Genomic DNA, 18483 nt, shown 5'->3' with positions numbered 1-18483 from the left:
TGGGACAGCAAGTTCCTTTGGGCTTCAGCCCAGGCGTGGGGACACGGAGACCCCAATGGCACTGAGCAGGGCAGTGAGGAGGGCTGGGGGGGGAAGAAACCATTTAGCACATCATGTTCCCCATCAGGGAAACGGGGAAAAGCATCCTAAAAGGTTGTCTTGGGCTGGATTTGAGCCTGTCTGGGGTTCAGGAGAGCTTCCCGGGCCATGTGTCAGGGCTGTTCATTTCCCGTGACATCTGCTGGCTCCTGGCAGTGTTCCCTGTGGTACCCGCAGCCCCCGGCAGCCCCACGCTCCCCGGGTTTTGTCTGTTGTGCCGTGTCCCCCCTCCTCCCTCCCGCAATTGCCTCGTACCGGGCTCGGGAGCAGCTGAAGGGGTAGCAGCATCCAAAGCTGCAGCCGGTTATTTATATTTCATGAAGACGGGCTCTCCTTGCTTGCCAAATGGCCTCTCCTTGGCGAGAGGCTGGGCGAGGGCCGGGGAGGAGCGGTGCTGAGCAAGGCTGGGGATTTTCCACTGTTTTCTGTCCTGGCGTTATTTTTGTTCTTCGCCCAAAGAGCTGTCTGCTCGTCTGATGCCCTTTTAATAACTCTATTACAGAGAGTTGTAACGCAGCCGTGATGCAACCTCTGGGCAGCCTTTCTAAGGGGGCTTTTATCGTACAGATGGGATTATTTATCCTCCTTTTTTTATGCTACGGGTATATTAACAGCAAAATTAAAGGTATGTGTATGGAAATTGCAAATTATAACCTGAGAGGAGGTGCAGGGGGTTTGGCTGGGTGCCTTTGGAAGCCTGGCGGCGGCGTGCTGCACATCTGGCACCAGGGGCTGTCTGGGGAGGGAATCAGTTGGAGTCTGGATGCAAATGGGCTCCTTTAGAGACTGGTTGGGAAAAGGTCCCACCATGCCCCAACCCCTGCTAGGGCTGTGTCTGCTCAGGGACAGGCTCTTTGGTACACGAGGGGGTCTCCAGAGCCAGTCCCCTGCTATTGCTGGGCTGCAGAGCTCATCCCAGTGCCCCACCGGAGGGAACGGATGTTTGATAGGTATTTCTTGTGCGTAAAATACAATTATTATTATTTTTTTAAATGGCAAATCATCCTTTTTATTTTATCCTATGGGGACTGCTCACTGCTTTTGTATTCAGTTGCTCTGAGTAACTTTCCATCCATCCCAGGAGACAGCGTGGTCCTTCTCCTTCTATCCAAGAGGTCTCTCCAGGTTTGAGAGACATAACCTTGATGTAACAAATAACCCTGATTTTCTAAGGCTGATTTTCTGCCAGCAGAACAACCCAGGGGTTGGGAGGACAGTGACTACGGGCTTGTACCTGGGTCACCAGGGCCTGTAAATTATTCCTGGCACTATTCACACCCCCCCCTGGCCCCATCCCTCCACACAAATAGTTTTGGATTGGAAACTCTCTCCACAGTTGCCAAAAGGAAGATGACAGAAACAGAGGTGGAGACGGCTCAGTGACGGCTGGGTTTGTGTTCGTTTTGCAGCTGAGGATCCGCCTGCGCCTGCCGCTGGTCTGCTCGCCCCGGGGGAGGCAACCGAGGTCCTAACGCTGCCCAGGCCTCCAAAATGGTCATGCAAAGACACCACCTCACCTGCGCAGGAATAGCATTGGCCCTCTGCCTTCATCACCTCGTCAGCGCCATCGAAGTCCCTCTGGATTGTAAGTTATGGTTCACCCCTCAAAGCTCCCACTGAAATGGTCGAGGAGGTAGAGTGAAGATGTGTACGGTCCAGGTGGCTTTCCTGGTCCAGCCTAAGGTTGTTTATTTGAAGCTATTTTTCTTTTTAAAACCCATGCCCTCCAGAAAGTCACCTAAATCACTCTCTGACTTAATCTGTCTCAAAAGCTGAGCGAAGGACTCGGTATCAAAATGGGACAGAGTATCTGAGCCCAGCTGGTGAAGAAACTGGGTCCTGGCACGTCTTCAGCCTGTTGATTCCAGGGGAGCATCCCGGGACTCCTGGTGTTCCTACAGAGCACGGGCAGGTTTCGGGATGCTCCTTCATGGAGGACAGATGCTGCCACCCAGGTCCCCAGGGGCAGGGATTTTTCTCTTTCTCTCTTTTTCAGTTAATTATGAGATGGGAGTCATGTTTTATTCAGAAGCGCTGGGGGATATGGAGCGAGGAGGAAAAGGGGGGACACGGGCTGATGTTTCTGCTGAATGGGCATCTTCAGGGCAGCGCATGGGAAAAGCCTGATTTGTTTGAATGCACTTGAGACGGGGGTTCATACCGAGGGCTGCTCAGCCACTCTTCTGGAAACCAGTTGCATAATTTCTTTGTGTCCCAGCTTCCTCCTGGAGCGGCTGTTAATAATAATCAGCCTGTCGCTGCAGGGAATCTCTTCCGACAGCGCAACGCACAGAAATCCTCCAGTGAGCAGTGCATTAGTAGAAAAAGCACGGCTTTTTTCTGGGGTCTAAATTCAGGCTAAAGTGCCTGGGTTGCTCTTGATAGGAGAAATTTCTATCCTGTTGGTTCTTTTGCTCCGTGGAGTCCCGGGTGTGCTGGCTGTAGCCGTGATACCTCAGCTGATCCCAGACTCTGGGCAGCAAAATGAGAGGGAAAAATCTGAGGCAGTGGCTTTTGGGTGAAATTGGGAAATAACTGAAGAGAAAGGGTGAGAAAGCTCTGATTTGTGGAGGGGGATAAATACTTATATTACTTGAAAAGGAGAGGGTCCTAGACTTGAGCGCAAGTCCCTGCTCTGCTCCGTTCCAGATGATTTGGGATGAAAATCTCTGTTCCCCTGGAGTCAGGGCTGTAACACGCACAGGGTGCTCTGGTTCCCAGCAATGGGAGTTTAATTTGATGCGCACAGCTCAGTGGTTCCTTCAGGCCTGGCTTTGTTAGCATCTATAATATTCCAGAAATGCAGGCAGCCGGCATGGAAGCAGGGGCCAGTGCATCTGGGAAAAACTGAATGGGTCTGCAAAGAGCTGCCTTCTGTCATTTCTCATGTTTTGCATCAGGAAAGGAGTGATTTTGCTACTTAAATGTAACGTGACCTTAGGAAAGTAAGAGAAATGCTGACAGCTGGTGGAGAAGAGCTCAAGGCAGCCTGCAGCAGCTGACCATCCTTCTCCTCCTCCTCCTCCCTGCTGCACAGCACTGAGAGCATCGTCCCCTCCAGTGCTGGTGGGAAACCGGGAGCCTAACTGAGAGCATCCTTTTGTCATCCTTCCCTGAATGGGTTCCCTGCATGACAGATATTTGTAAATAATGTGTGTGGGGGCAGTTGTGCCCAGCAGTGCCAAGAGAAGGTGAGTGAGAAGCATCTCCCAGCCCCGGGCGAGGGTCAGGGATCCCACTGATGCCTGTTCCCCCCCGCTGACCCTTCCCAGCCTCCCTCCATGGAGATACGGAGCATCAGCTTCATTTTACTTCCATCCCGACCTTCAGAGCCATCAGGGGTTTGCTCTCAGCTCCTGTTTAAGCCACCTGGTGATCAGGGCTCCCTTTCCTGCTGCTCATCTGTGGGGTTGAGCTAACGAAAGCATCGGCCACGCTCCAGTGGCTGCAGGTCTGACCAGGGGGGGTGTAAACAGCCCCAGCTGCTCTGGCTTTGTGCAGGAGCCAATAAACCTGCAAATCACGCTTCTGTGAAACTGTCTTTTTCACCAGCTGTGAAAGTCCTCCCTGCTCCATGGAGATCAGCTCCTTCATCCAGTGCTGGGGTGTGGGTTCAGCCCTGGGGGTGGGAGATCTCCCCAGGGAGGCATTTTGCTGCCCAGACCTTATGCTTTAAGAGCAGAAGCAGCTCGGGGGGGGGGGGGGGGGGGCAGATACGTGGACAAAGCCTCGGGGTCCCCTCACGGCAGAGGGAACAGCCCTTGCTCACCCTGTCTGATGGGGAGCTGCACTATTTGTTCCTTCTTTTAAGCCAGCCTAGGTGCTTTTTCCCTGACCCAACCATAACAAATTGTCTTCTTTGGAAGACCTACCTGCCCCTGTCCTGGGGACAGGATATATACATACGTCTGTATATTACAGGCACCTTCTCTGAGTTTGAGCATCACCTAAAAAGGGTTTACCAGGCAGGTATTAGCCTCTAACTCAGAGGGATGAAACAGTGGGGTTCAGGGAAAGCCTGGCCGTGGGGAAGGAGGGAAGGCAGTGGTGTGAGCACACCGAAGCCAGTCCAAGCACCCTGTGCTTTCTTTCGGCCTAAAACCCCCTGCAAACAGGACCGTTCAGCAGCAGCTTCTCCCACTTGGACAGTAAGTAGGTAAGATTAGAACATGCTTGAGTTGTAAAATGATTTGTGTGTAGTATTTGCAAGCCCTACAATAACTATACATGTTTATGTTTGTGCACATGATGTATACAGGTTTGTTCTTCAATTAATCTTCTTTCTTTCTTTCACTATGCTTGCACTTGGGAAATAACAGCAAATATTCAGAGTGAATGTAAGTGTCCCCCTCACCCTCTGTGCGTATGTGTCCGTCTCCTCTGCATGGCTGAAACAGGGCATGAGGGGGTCTGTACCGAGCAGGGGGTCACACCGGGCAGGGGGACAGTGGTGGCAGCTGTTTGGCACAGGGTGTACGTGACAGCATCACCCGCTCCTGATGCAGGACTGGCCAGGGTCAGGACAAGCCCCTTCTCCTGCCCAGCCAGGCTAGGAGAGGCACGGGAGGTACTGGAGCAGCTCAGGAGCAGTGCTAAGGCTCTTCTGCTCTCCCTGGAGCGGGTTTAGCAGTCAGACAGTGCCTTTGCCATGCAAATACTGTTTCTGCGGAGGCTTATAAAAGCTACGCCACATCTCAGAGGAGACCAGGCTCCTCTGCTTTGCATGAAGATGTGTGCCAAGCTCAGGTCTCCAAACGCCTAGCTCTGCCCTCCTGAACACCAGTGCTGCACTCCTTTGGGGTGAACCTGGGAGGTTTTGAGTACCTGTAAAGGTCTCTCAGTGGCTCTCTGGCTCCCTGTCCCAGCTGCAGCCCCTCTCTTTGAGGTACAGAGCCCGGATGCCTTTTAGTCCCATTCATATGACCTGAGGTAGCAGGAAAATGTAACTGTGAAATTTCTTAATGAGACCAAGATACCAAGTGAGAAACAGGCTTTTTGGTACCAAAAGGGAGTCTAAACAATGTCAATGGTCCAAGGGGTGGTGAGAAGCACACCCTTACAAGTGTTCATGCTCATTTCCTCGGGTGTTGAAGGGCTTTAAACCACAAATTGCATGTCCAGCCTGGGGAAGAAGCTGAAATCCCATCGGGATCTGCCGCAGGATGGCAGAGAGGGGACTCACTCTCTTTGCATGACCTTCCTCATGGCTTTTCTTTTGCTTTGCAGTGCCTCAGCCCCCCACAATCACCAAGCAGTCCGTGAAGGACTACATCGTTGACCCAAGAGATAATATCTTCATTGAATGTGAAGCCAAAGGGAACCCCGTTCCCATGTAAGTGCATCCACAGCCCTCGTTACGCTGAAGCTCTGGGGTGGCTCTTGAGGAGGTCCTTTCCGGTTGAGCCATGCCATTTACCCCACCACCTAATCCAGCCGGTGGCTTGCACAGCACAGGTAAGGATCTCACCCGGTAAATATGGTCCATGGTTACAAAACCAACCTCTTCCCCACGCTTGCAGTTTTTCCTGGACGCGGAACGGGAAGTTCTTCAACGTGGCGAAGGACCCCAAGGTGTCCATGCGGCGGCGGTCAGGGACGCTGGTCATTGACTTCCACAGCGGGGGGCGGCCGGAGGACTACGAGGGCGAGTACCAGTGCTTCGCCCGGAACGACTACGGCACTGCTCTCTCCAGCAAAATCCACCTCCAGGTCTCCAGTGAGTACCAGCAGCGGAGCAGAGCGAGCAACCAGTGGCTCCCAGCAGAGCAGGGACTGTTTGCATGCTATAAGATTTTGTAGGAGAGACGTGGAGAATATCCACTGCTCAAACATCTCAGTCTGCTTCATCCGTTACCTGTGTCAGGATGTATCCAGTGATGGGACAGAGATGAAGGCGTGGGGGTTGTGGCTGTAGCCAACAGGGAAATACTCAGTATAGATTTAAGGGAATCTTGCACACGTAGAAATGAAGCTTGCATTGAGGCCGCTCCATCAAAACCAGGCCAGGTCCAGCGGGAAGAGATCAGCAAAGTTGCTTCCCTCCCTTCCTCACAAGGTGTCTTTACGTCTTGTGGCAGAGTCTCCCCTGTGGCCCAAGGAGAAGGTGGATGTGATAGAGGTGGATGAAGGTGCTCCGCTCAGCCTGCAGTGCAACCCGCCGCCAGGCCTGCCTTCTCCTGTCATCTTCTGGATGAGCAGCTGTGAGTCGGGGCAACCCCCTTCCCTCTTGGAACCCTGGGGGCAGCCTTTCCGTCACCTGCAGCCTTTACTTAAAATAACTCTGTTTGGGGCCATTGCTGCTAGTTCAGAGCTCAGAGGCACCCAGGAGTGGTCTGGGGTTTCTCCTTGGCGGTGGGAGGATCTGACTTGCTCTGGATGCCTCTTCTCCTCTTCTCCAGCCATGGAGCCCATCCACCAGGACAAGCGGGTCTCCCAGGGCCAGAATGGTGACCTGTACTTCTCCAACGTCATGCTGCAGGACGCCCAGACCGACTACAGCTGCAACGCTCGCTTCCACTTCACCCACACCATTCAGCAGAAAAACCCCTACACCCTCAAGGTGAAAACCAGTAAGTGTCACGCTGATCCCTCAGGATGGGTCTTCCCTGGCCTCTCTGGGGCAGGGTTTTCCTTCCAGGCACCTTGTTTCTGTCCTTGACAGCACTGAGACCTACCGGGGAGAAGAGTGGCTTCCTTCATTCTGTTTAGGGTAGTACAGGAGCCTGTTTGGCTGAGGAATGATAGTCCTGGGATGGGTAACCTGGCAGGGAGGGGTGGCTGCTTCCCCTCCACCATCTCAGAGCTTTGCAGCTTCATGGGTTGAGGGCTGTAGAGGTAGCTGGGTGCAGGTATCGCTCAGTCCGTGTGTCTGGGATAAACTGGAAAGCATTTCAACACAGATGGGGCATTTCACCCATCTTTAGGAAAATTTATAATATCAAGCGATCTTGCCCTAGTTTGAAAAGGTGGAAATAGCCTTGGTTTGCTCCAGGCTTAGGTTTACAGGGAACTCCCAGCCCTGCTGGTGCTGCACGGGGGCACTGAGTGTGTGTCAACATCCACAGCTTAGGATTTACCCACTAACCAGGAGCTGCTGTTTAGCTCCTTGGCTCTGGGACATGCTGAGAGGAGGTCTGGAGCCTTTGGGGTCTGAGTGTGTACACGTGGGACACTCTCAGGATGGCCAGCGATCTCAGCGTCACCTTGAAACTGAGATTCACCCGAGAGCATCGTCTCAGGGGACAGGAGGAGCACGTGGTGGCTCTCTCCAGGCACGTGAAGAGCCTTTCCATGGGGAGGTCCAGCCACCAGCAGTCTCTTCTCTAGAAAGGAGACTGCTTGGAGGAAGGCAAGTTCCTGATGCCAATGCATTTCATGGCACTGGCTGGTGGGAATGCTGGCGGAGGGGAACCGAGCTGAGCACTGCAGGACATGAAGCTCTTGGGTCGATGCAGGTCCTGCAGAGCATGGGCTCGCTTTTGGGGTGGGTGATGGCAGCAATCGACACAGAAACACCATCCCAGTCATCAGAGAGGAGCCATCTCCTGTTCCCAGTAAGGTCTGACTGGGAGGAAGGGGTAGTGTGTGCTGGGAGATGCAGGGCTATGTTTTGGGGAGCAGGGTTTGCGAGGAGCAGGCACGAGGCACTCCTGAATCCCAGTGTTAGGAGCTTAATTTGGTGTCACAGCAGCTTAAATTAGAAGTAACGCTATTAAAGCGACCTGAAAGGGATGCGAGAAGCAGACGGGGCCTGGAGTGTTTTGCGCTTTGATTGTAACAGCTTCTCTCTCCTCCGTGCAAAGCATGAGCGGGGAATCAGCAAGATAAATACTATAAACAGGCTCTTTGCTGCTGGCGAGGAATGTGTGTAGGTAGTTCACGCTGCATGTTATTTGTGTGTTTCCAGGGCTGGCCAAACAATGCCAGGGTTTACCTGTAAGGGAAGGACAGAGTCCTAAATTAGTGTGAGCTGGAGAAATTCTGGCAAACAAAGATATGTGGTCATTTGAGCCTCCAAAGGCTCCAGCCTGACATATTTGTCTAGAAAAAATGTGGAGGAAATCCTGGAAGAATTCTGTGCAGACAGATACAAGCTCCCCCGCCCTGCTACACTCAGATGCCACCGCAGCGTTTTGCTCCCAGGCTACGGAGAATTGCCTTCCAATTATACCGGACCCTCTCGTTAAGTTTTCCTTTGGAAACATCTGCTGTATTATCAGATGCAAATGCCACCCCATGAGCTCCCCAAAGGCCCTTATAATTTGAAGAACGGAGGCTCTAATTTCTCATCTGTTACTATACAAAAAATTCTTTATACGTACAGTGTTCAAAGGAGATGAGCTTGTATTTGTCTCAAGCTGTTCAGTCATCTCAGCCTCAAGCCATGAGCATTGGCTGTCTTTAAAAAAATAAGTTCACCAGCTGCTGAAAAATCATTGCATGGGTTTGCCGTGTCCTTGGATGCAAGAAGAGAAAAATGCAAAAGCCTGGGGGGAGTGACACCCGTGCCTTTCCCTGCAGAGCATTTCTCTGGTGTGCCCAGGGTCAGGTAGCTCTTGGGCATCACTGTTGGAGCGGGGCCAGAGGAGGCCACGGAGATGCTGGGAGGGCTGGAGCCCCTCTGCTGTGAGGACAGGCTGAGAGAGTTGGGGGGGTTCAGCCTGGAGAAGAGAAGGCTCCGGGGAGACCTTAGAGCCCCTTCCAGTCCCTAAAGGGGCTCCAGGAAAGCTGACGGACTCTGGATCAGGGAGGGGAGCCGTAGGAGGAGGGGGAAGGGTTTGACACTGAAAGAGGGGAGATTGAGATGAGATCTGGGGAAGAACTTCTTTGCTGTGAGGGTGGTGAGAGCCTGGCCCAGGTTGCCCCAAGAAGCTGTGGCTGCCCCATCCCTGGAGGGGTTCAAGGCCAGGTTGGAGGGGGCTTGGAGCAACCTGGTGTGGTGGGAGGTGTCCCTGCCCAGGGCAGGGGGTGGCACTGGGGGGGGCTTTAAGGTCCCTTCCAACCCAAACCATTCTGTGATTCTGTGATCTCCTGGGCTTTCTCAACCCCCTGGCACAGAGACCTGGTGTGTGGCTGATGACTTAAGGGTCATATATCACAGCCAGCACAGCCTCTCGCTTCTCCTGTTGGGCAGATGATACTGCAACACAGCTGGGCCACATCCTGGTGGAAACCAGGGCATCCTCACACACCAAAACATTATTTGGGGTAATAGTGGGAGCTGAGGAAGGCAGATCCTCCAGCAGCCATGGGCCAGGACGGTGCATCCCCTGCCCCCTCGCAGAACACGGGGGGCAATTAGCTTTCTTCATCAAGTATAGGTGATGGCTGGGGGTGGTTGTCATTTAATGAGAGCAGCGTGTTATTGAAGAGCTGGTGTTTTGCACGTAACACAATCTACTTTAATTACCTTGTAATTAAGAGGGATTTTACAGCAGATTATGCTTTTAGAACCTAATTATTATTATTATTATTTGTTCATCTTTGCCATGCCTTTCTGCATGGTTACGCTGGTGCCCAGCTGTGTCCAACCTGTGCTTTATGCTGGGAAAAAGTAGCCGGAATATGTTTCCCTCATAGTTAAGAAACTGAGAGAAAAAGCATTTTTCTTCTTCAAATTGAACTGATTTTTTTTTTTTTCCCCCAAAGATACAAACGTCATTAGACTGAGAAGAAAAACACTTCTAGGAAATGTTTATGATACAATTTTCCTACATTTACCTGTCCTCCCACCTCGCAGGAGGAAAACAGCCGTCTTTTCCTCTCCTTTATTGCTGTGTTGTTTGTCCTGAAGGCAGCTGTGCTCAGAGCGCTTTTCTATCCCTGCCGTTGCCTGTCCGTGTTGCTCTTGTGTTTCAGGAACTTATTTTGTTTTCTGTCCCCTGTCCCCCCGCACCGCCTGTCCCCCCTGCCCGCTTTATGGCACTCGACATGCTCACGGTCTTTTGTTTATTGCAGAGAAACCCCATAACGAAACGTCTTTACGAAATCACACTGACATGTACAGTGGTGAGTCAACGCTGGCTTCTGGAGACCTTCACGATTTTAACCCCCTTCTGCCTAACCCTGACTTATCTCCCGCGCTAACCGGGCACCGAGCGGCCCCGCAGCATCCTCTGCCCTTCGGCCGTGCCCACGCACCCCCCCACCCTGTGTCTGCCCCCGTCCCCGCTCGTGGGTCATCGCCTCAACTGCACACAAACGGGTGGGACGAGATGAGCCAAACAGCGACAAAGTCCCCTCAAAGTTGGCAGAATTTAAAATTATTGCATTTCAAGCTAATTCACTGGATCTGCAGGGCCCAGCTTGAGAGGGGTTTGGATTAATAGGATCTTGCCCATGTGAAAAAGTCTGCTTGGCTGAGCGAGCCCAGCTTGGTTCCTCGCTGGAGAGGTGGCTTGGCCTCAGCAAAGGCTCATGAGTTAGAGATAAGACCCCCCATCCCTCTTCTCTCTGTCTCCAGAAAGGGCATCTATTGTATTAGCTGCTAAACACGGGCAGTGACTGGGAGGGAAAAAAAAAAAGAAAAAGAGGAGTATTTGGTTTTCTCAAAAGCTGGGTGCTTTTTTTCTTTGTGGAGAGGTTGTACGTGTGTTGGATGTTCTCGTGAGGCTCTTGCCCTTTCTCTGGGCAGGGAAATTACCTCTGGAGCCGGCATTTGCTGGGAGAAGCCCCTCCCAAACTCATAAATTATGCTTTAGACACAAAACCACGCGGGTCCCCAAGGTGCCCCCCTGAGAATGGATTAGAAGTGCCATGGATGTGACAGGGTGACGTGGGCAGAGTTTGGCAGCAGCAGGGGTTTGCAGGGGAGATGGGGGTGTCTGCGGGCGATGCCGAGAGCACTGGCACCGCCAGGGATGCGAACGCCTCACCAAAGACCACCACAGGGTCTGATTGCCCCAAGGCCAGGCGCTGTCATGGGCAGGATTTCTTTCTGCCCCTTTTGCTGCTTGCAGGAACCAGGGTTGTGGCAGTGGGATGGGGACAACCCCAGCCATGCCCCGTGCTGGTCCCCAGCCGTGCCCTACAGCGAAATCCTGCTCAGCCGTTGTCTCATCCTCTTCCACCCAGAGTTGGTTTGTGCCCCGCATGATCTAGGGCACGTTTTCTTCTTCCACGGGGACTTTTAGGGACAAGGAGTGCTTTTGCCAGCTAAGAGCAGAGAGGGTTGGAGTGTGGGAAGAGGAGGATGTGCCAGGCGAGGGCACAGGGTTCGGTGTCCCTGGCGAGAGCCCTCCTGTCCCTTCCCTGCCGAGGGAACCGGAGTGTTGGCATCTCACCGGCAGCCAGGAGCTGGGTTTCTGAGGATGCTGAAGAGCTGGGGAAGGCTCAGCAGAAGAATCAGCCTCAGAGGAAGCACTGGTGGCAGCACATGGGCTGGGATTAGTCTGAAAATACTTGTAGAAATGGCTGTGAAAGGGGATTTCCACCAAAATTAGCTTCAGTGGGAACAGCATGAACTGCCCCACTGAGAGGCGAGCGGGAGGAGATGCCTCCCTCGCAGGCACAAAGGGCAAGGAACCAAAGAGAAATCCAGATGTTTGCATTTCAAAGAGGATGCCTTCACGCTGCCTGGGCATCATTTCTGCGTTTGCAGCTCTCGCCGGTTCAGGAGGGAGAGTCACTGTGGTGGCTGTGGGCCCCCCCGATCTCCCGTTGCAGGTCTGTGTTCAGGGAAAAGGGATGCTTAATAGTCCCTTGGTTAGGAAAATGAGATGTTATCTGCATAGTCTTATAGATTTCTCCAGATTTCTATTCATAGGCGCATAGGATAAACCGCCTGCTATTTGTACTATATGGATTATTTGCACTTAACGTCTCCCGGAACATTCTGTGGGTCCGGTGGGTTCAAATCACCCACTCATTTTACCCTGTGCTAATCTGAGCTCTGTCTCAGAATTTCTTAATAGTTAATGAATTTGTGAAAAAGTTCTTACCCTTGGCCCTTTTTTCTTTTTGTGAACCCCGTGTTTCTCACTGGAATGACCTGTCTGGCCGTAGGCACCACTGGAACCAGCTGCAGCAAAGGAGTTTTAGGGATGGGAAGTGGGGAAGAGGGACATCAGTCTTCCAAGTATTTTTAGGTTTGGGAGATTTGGGGCTCTGGGACCCTCCACCTTGGGATGCTGGTCCCCAAGGTACGGGCTCAGCTCCAGATGCAGGGAAGGAGGGATGGGATGGGATGGGATGGGAGTGCTCAGAAAAGCAGCAGGAGGCTAAGAGTCCCCTCTCCTGCCCATCCATGATGGCTGTGCCCAAGCTCACCTCGGGGACATGGGACCTGCTGGTGTGGGAGCAGTTCATGGGACGCTTGTCCCAAACTGCACCCGAGGGCCAGGCTTATCGTGGGAGACGTGACCAAACCCTTCTCCCCACAGCTCATAGTGGGTGCAATGATTTTCCTGCTGCAAAGCTTAATGGCCCAGGCAAACAGGCTGCAATTACGAAGGAAAAATTATCTAAATGGATTAAAACAGATTAGTTGAATATTTTATTAGCGGAAGTTTCTCACCTTTTTTTTAAAAAATGGAAATGAAAGTCTGTTTTGTTCTTTTTTTTTTTCTTTCCCTTTTGGCAAACCTGCGGGATGTTTTAAAGCTGGCTGGCTGTGCAGGAGGCGAGCAGATGGGATGTGTCTGGATGTGCATATTCCTATTATCGCCTTTCCGCAGAAGTGCGATTCGATGTACAATTTTTAAACGCCGTCAGGTCAGGACTGTGGGGAGGGGGCACTTGGCTGCTCTGGGGCGAGAAGTGGTTGTTTGTGGGATACCCCACTCACAGCTGAACGGGTCCAGTTTCAGAGGTGGGGACAACAGCAGCAATATGTTGGAAGCAAGGTCTATTTTGGAGGAGAAATAAATAGCCATGGGATTTATTTTTCCAGTTCTGTTCCATCCAAACAGATGAGTGAGACGTTGCTATTTGCCTGACAGCTTCCAGCTGTAGCTGTTGCAAGTCCAGAGCTGGAGCGGTACCCCTGCCCGAGAGAATTTCTGGCCGCTCTCTATTACAAAATAGCAAAATATTTATTAGTAGTGCTGTACTAAGGCAAAAAGCTTATCAGCTATGCAGTGTTGTTGTTAGGTTTATTAAAAACCATGGATAGGATACTAATTTATCTCCCTTATTTTTAATTTTCATCATTAATATATGGCTCGTAAAATTTGGCTTGCACTGCTGCTTATCTCTTCTAGTTATGTCCCGGGCTCCTGAGCAAATGGGAGTGAAGCGTACAGCCTGTTCAAACAGGCTGCAGCGTGTTGGCTAATAAAAGCCAATATGGGCTTATAAAATAATATCCCACTCTCTTAATCCCACGAGAAGAGAGAAGTTCACGGGTCTGGCTGGAGGTACCGGAGCTGTTGATAAACACCGACTTTAAATCCAGCCGCTGGCTCTGTCACCCCCCGCAGAGCCCCACCACGGGCTGGTTGTTTTAAGGAAGATAAAGATCCTCTCCAGAAGCGGGCGAGCAAACAGCAGCCCAGGGAACTGGCCCTTCAGGACAGGGTCAGGATTTGCCTGCCGTTGTAATCCATTAATCAAGTAATTAACTAACCGGCTGAGGAGCACATGCGGAGCGGTAACCTGTGGGAGCGATGGGATGTGTGTGTGTGTGTGTGTGTGTGTGTGTGGCCGTTTCAAAGACATGGTTTAACTCCTGGGGTTGGGGTTTATTTTCCCCTTGTGAGCCTGGTCCCAGGCTTTCCCTGAGACGGGCTGGTGGGAATTCCATGAACAACCCCTGCCCTCTCCCCCCTCCTTCTTCCCAGCCCTTTTCCCTACCAGAGCTCGGGTGGAGGCTTCCCAAATAGAGGTGGGCATCCCCCAAAGCTCCACGGTGCTGGGCGCACCCCACGGATCACTTCAGTATTTGTAGTGACCCTGTGCCAACCCCAGCCACTCTGTCCCCTTTCCTAATCTCATAACCTCTGTCTCTGCTACTGCTGCTTTCAAGCCCATCTCATCCTGTTTTGTCCTCACTGATCTAGTTTAATAATTCCACTTATTAATGGAATTTATTCCATTAATAATTAATATTTTTCCCCTACAAAGAGACCTTCGTGGTGTGTATCTGTAGAGAGTTGTCTTGTGTCTTCCTCTGGTTGTCTCCTCTTAAACTTTCCTGTCTAGTCCTGAAATGTGTCATTTTGGTCATCAAAGTTGTTCCTTTCCAAAGGGCACTGTCCTACCAGGCCCCGCAGCTCCTTGTAAGGGTGGGAAACCTCCTTGGTGCTGCCGGAGCCCCAGACAGTGCCGGGATCCTCTGTATTTCAGAGATCTCTGTGGCAAAGCCGCTCAGTTGTCTGTGAAAACCCTTCCTGTGCCCATTTGTTCCTTTTGTCCTTCATTATGTGTTCTGTCCATCAGTATTTCCAAGGCTCATCTGATTTCAGCCCATTTCTTTGTGCTAGAGGCAGGGGTGGGCAGGAAAGGTGCTGCCCTGGTGGGAGCTGATGGCGTGGGGCTTTTCCCCCATGGCTCAGCTCCCCCTGCCCATCCTCTGCTGCTTCTTTTCCTCCTTGTCTCCCAAGCACCCTCTCTCTACCCTATTTTATTTTATTTTTTTTTTACTTTAAAAATTACCTTGAGCCCTTCTCTACTTTCCAGGTACATTACTGAGTGAGTTCAGTATCCCAGGCTTGGCCAGGAACTTGAATGGAAGCTTCTCCACGAAAACACCATGTATTTTTGAAAAGAATTTAAAAGCATTGTGTTTTCTTTGTTTGTTTTTTTTTTTTTTTTTTTTTTTTCTCTCCCGCTGATTTCAGCCCGAGGGATTACGGAAACTACTCCCAGCTTCATGTATCCCTACGGGACCTCAAGCAGTCAGATGGTGCTGAGGGGGGTGGACCTCTTGCTGGAGTGCATTGCTTCAGGAGTGTACGTACTGCGTCCCGGCCGGTGGAGATGGGCAGAGGGTGGTCCCCGGCAGGATGGCCTGGGACCGAGATGCTGAATCGCCAATGGAAATACCTCTGGAAAGGAAAAGGGGTCATTCCCTTCCTTTTAACTGCTGCTAATAACAGTACTCTCATAAGCTGCTTGAAGCATAAAAGCATGGAGCAAACAGGAGAGCTGAGTTTTGCAGCGCTGTTCAGAGAAGGAGGTGTCCTTGGATACTTGCTCTCCAAGGATAATTCCTTTGGTTTGTCCTGAGAGCTATTTGCAGATCTCCTGGGTGCTGCTCACCACGCTGCAGGGGAGGACCTTTGTGGTCCCTGTGCCTGCAGAAGTGTCCTGGGCTCTGGGTGAGACTTCGGCTGCCTGGTGCTGCCAGACCAGCACTCTGCATCCCCAGGGACCAGGCGGGAGATGGACCCGATCGCCTAGTGATGCTCGGGGTCCTGGTTTAGGGGCTGTGGTAGGGAGGAGGATGTCCCAGCGGTTCGATCAGTCCTTCTCCCTGGGTGTGAGTGGTTCCGAGTGTGGAATCCCACCCTGTTTTCTTAGGAATATTTTTTCTTGTCTTGCAAAAGCATTTATCTGCTCCCCTCTCCTTAGACCAGCACCAGACATCATGTGGTACAAGAAAGGAGGCGAGCTCCCAGCAGGCAAAACCAAGCTGGAAAACTTTAACAAGGCTCTTCGTATCTCCAACGTCTCCGAGGAAGACTCCGGGGAGTATTTCTGCTTGGCATCCAACAAGATGGGCAGCATCCGCCACACGATCTCGGTGAGAGTGAAGGGTACGTCATCTTTACTTTGCCATCTTTTTTAGCTTCGCAGCCAGAGGCTGAGGGATGTGCGTGGGAGGGGATGTTCTGGTTCGTTTCAGTGTCTGAAAGGGGGAGCGGGGGCTGTCTCTGTGCTGTATCCAGCCATACTTGCTCCTTGTCCAGACTGACCTAAAAACAGTGTGAGATGTGATCCCAGCTGGTGTAACTCAGCAGAGCTTCACTGATATAAATGGTTGTGGTTTTGTGTGGCCAAAAGGCGGGGGGGAAGAGGACTCTCCGCTCTCACGGCACCCAAGGAAGCCCCCTCGAGAGGATGACGGTGTTTTCATCGCCTTGGTTCGCAGTGGAGAGGGGATTTTGGATCAGGTACTACTGCTGTGTTTCTAACCAGTGCGTTGGTGTCTTTTAAAGCTGCTCCATACTGGCTGGACGAACCCCAAAACCTCATCCTGGCCCCCGGGGAGGACGGCAGGCTGGTGTGTCGAGCCAATGGGAACCCCAAGCCTGCCATCCAGTGGCTGGTGAACGGCGAACCTATAGAAGGTGAGCAAGGAGGAATCTGTACCTCCTTTAAAAAGAAAAAAACCCTAGCCAAGGATCTCTTGGTTGGCCATGAGAGCCAGAGCTGGTGCCTGGCACCATTCTGAGCGTGACCAGTGGAGCCGTGTCTTTGTAGGCTGGGGACATCATGTGCCATCACCTGTTTTTTTCTGGGCTGAGAGGGAGAGATGCGCAATGATAGGGAGAGTCTTGCGAATTTTAATTTAAAATTTAATTTAAAGAGCGCTCTCTGTTTTGAAGCCTCTCCCCCCAACCCAAGCCGAGAGGTGGCTGGAGACACCATTGTCTTTCGAGACACGCAGATCGGCAGCAGCGCTGTGTACCAGTGCAACGCGTCCAACGAGCACGGCTACCTTCTCGCCAACGCCTTTGTCAGCGTCCTGGGTAAGTGCTTACGGAAGAGGAACACCCTCTACTCAAGTGCTTCCTGCAGAAGTTCTTGGTTTGCTTTCCCCTGTGTTGTTGGCTGCTCTGGGACTAATGTACCTCTGTGCAAGACCTCTGCAGCTGGGCTTTGGAGCAGAAGTCCACCACCATGGACCTGCAAAGCCATGGAAAGGCTGAGCAAGTCCTGCTGGCGCTCAGATGTAAGCTGATTCGTGTAGCGTGGATAGAAAGAGAAGGAGAGATGAGAGGGAATGGAGAAGCTCTACTGAGTCTTAAAAGTGCCAGCAAGGAAGAGTGAACAAAAGAAGAAGGGAGGGTGGATGAAAAGACTGGGAAGGGAAAAACAGTCTGGAAACTGGTTTCTCTTCTTTCTCAACGGCTGTGATTTTTGCTGTTCGCAGATGTGCCTCCGCAAATACTGGCCCCCCGCAATCAGCTCATCAGGGTGATTCAAAACAACAGGACCCGACTCGACTGCCCCTTCTTCGGCTCCCCGATCCCCACCCTGAGATGGTAAGAGCTGCAGCATGTCCCCTGCCAGCCCGGAGGGGTGGGAAGGGGAGGTTTCCTGCTCTTTCTTCCCTTACAATAGCACTTTGTGGTGTTGTGAGGTTTAAGAACGGCCAGGGGAACACACTGGATGGAGGAAACTACAAGGCACATGAGAACGGGAGCTTGGAGATGAACATGGCTCGGAAGGAGGACCAGGGCATCTACACCTGTGTGGCTACCAACATCCTGGGTAAAGCGGAGGCCCAGGTTCGCCTGGAGGTCAAAGGTACGGGCACAAAGGGCTTGTGGCCAAACCCATCTCTTGGATCTTCTGAAACTTGCAGCAGAAATAATAATTGAGGTTAGGGAGGGTTGGCTCTATGTAATTTGGAGCTGGAATCCAGAAAAGGGCAGAGATTCCCTTTTATTGTTGAAAAAAACCCAAAGTCTGTGGATATACTGAAGCTGTAGAAGGGGTTGGTGTGGATATTGAGCTGTGAGATGCCATAAGCATTGCAAAAAGAAATCCAAAGTGTATATTGGGGGTTAACCGATGGCAATAAAACATTTTCTGAATCAAGTTTCCACTGGGTCTTTCCCTGTTCAGCAAAACTGATTGCCGACTCAGAAAACTGGGTATTTTTGTAAAGGGTCAGCATGAATTACTGGCTTGTTAAATTAATTTATTTGCAAGCATCTGTATCAGAGCCAGTTCACTACAGCAAGCTCAACAAACACTCGATGTGCATGGTTGTCTTCTCCAAGTAACGCCACTCTTCATTGAGTTCCTGAGCTGAGACCCAGCAGTTCAGGTGTTTAACGCTTTCTTTCTGACTTTGTGCAGACCCAACGAGGATCGTGAGAGGCCCAGAAGATCAGGTGGTGAAGAGGGGCTCCATGCCTCGCCTCCACTGCCGCGTAAAGCACGACCCCACACTGAAACTCACGGTCACCTGGCTGAAAGACGACGCACCCCTGTACATGGGAAACAGGTCTGTCTTTAACACTTCCATCGGTCTCCTCTCCCAGGACTGGTGGACCTTTTACAGAACATTTCAGGAGTCACCAGGGATAATAAGGACAAACGCTGAGTTCCCATCTAGGCAACATTTGCTGTTCTTGATACTTTTAATGTCACTAGCTCCTGCCAACAGACACTGCCTGGCAATTAGAATGGACTTATCAGTAAATCAAGACTTTGACTATAGGTTTTATTTACAGATATTTTAGGACATCTCGATAAAACGGGTGGTTTAAT

General features: G+C 51.6%; 1 protein-coding gene across 10 annotated transcripts in view; it reads left to right on the top strand.

The window, feature by feature from the left end:
• Positions 1 to 1590: 1590 nt before the first annotated feature.
• NFASC (neurofascin) overlaps positions 1591 to 18483 on the top strand; it is a 54060-nt gene continuing 37167 nt past the window's right edge. For 4 of the 10 annotated variants that reach the window (XM_074163157.1, XM_074163156.1, XM_074163155.1 and 1 more), the window contains exons 1-13: positions 1591 to 1684; positions 4419 to 4436; positions 5326 to 5431; positions 5619 to 5815; positions 6177 to 6299; positions 6498 to 6668; positions 14877 to 14988; positions 15610 to 15794; positions 16197 to 16328; positions 16587 to 16730; positions 17135 to 17246; positions 17345 to 17511; positions 18070 to 18217. In XM_074163157.1, the coding sequence (XP_074019258.1) occupies positions 1591 to 1684; positions 4419 to 4436; positions 5326 to 5431; positions 5619 to 5815; positions 6177 to 6299; positions 6498 to 6668; positions 14877 to 14988; positions 15610 to 15794; positions 16197 to 16328; positions 16587 to 16730; positions 17135 to 17246; positions 17345 to 17511; positions 18070 to 18217 (1709 nt within the window). Of the gene's footprint in view, positions 1685 to 4418; positions 4437 to 5325; positions 5432 to 5618; positions 5816 to 6176; positions 6300 to 6497; positions 6669 to 10056; positions 10108 to 14876; positions 14989 to 15609; positions 15795 to 16196; positions 16329 to 16586; positions 16731 to 17134; positions 17247 to 17344; positions 17512 to 18069; positions 18218 to 18483 lie in introns of all 10 variants that reach the window. The other 6 variants (XM_074163161.1, XM_074163159.1, XM_074163158.1 and 3 more) reach the window with 3 other exon arrangements.

Source organism: Numenius arquata, chromosome 24 (assembly GCF_964106895.1).
Source record: "Numenius arquata chromosome 24, bNumArq3.hap1.1, whole genome shotgun sequence".
NCBI classification, from domain to species: Eukaryota; Metazoa; Chordata; class Aves; order Charadriiformes; family Scolopacidae; genus Numenius; species Numenius arquata.
This window is presented reverse-complemented; position numbering and strand designations above follow the sequence as displayed.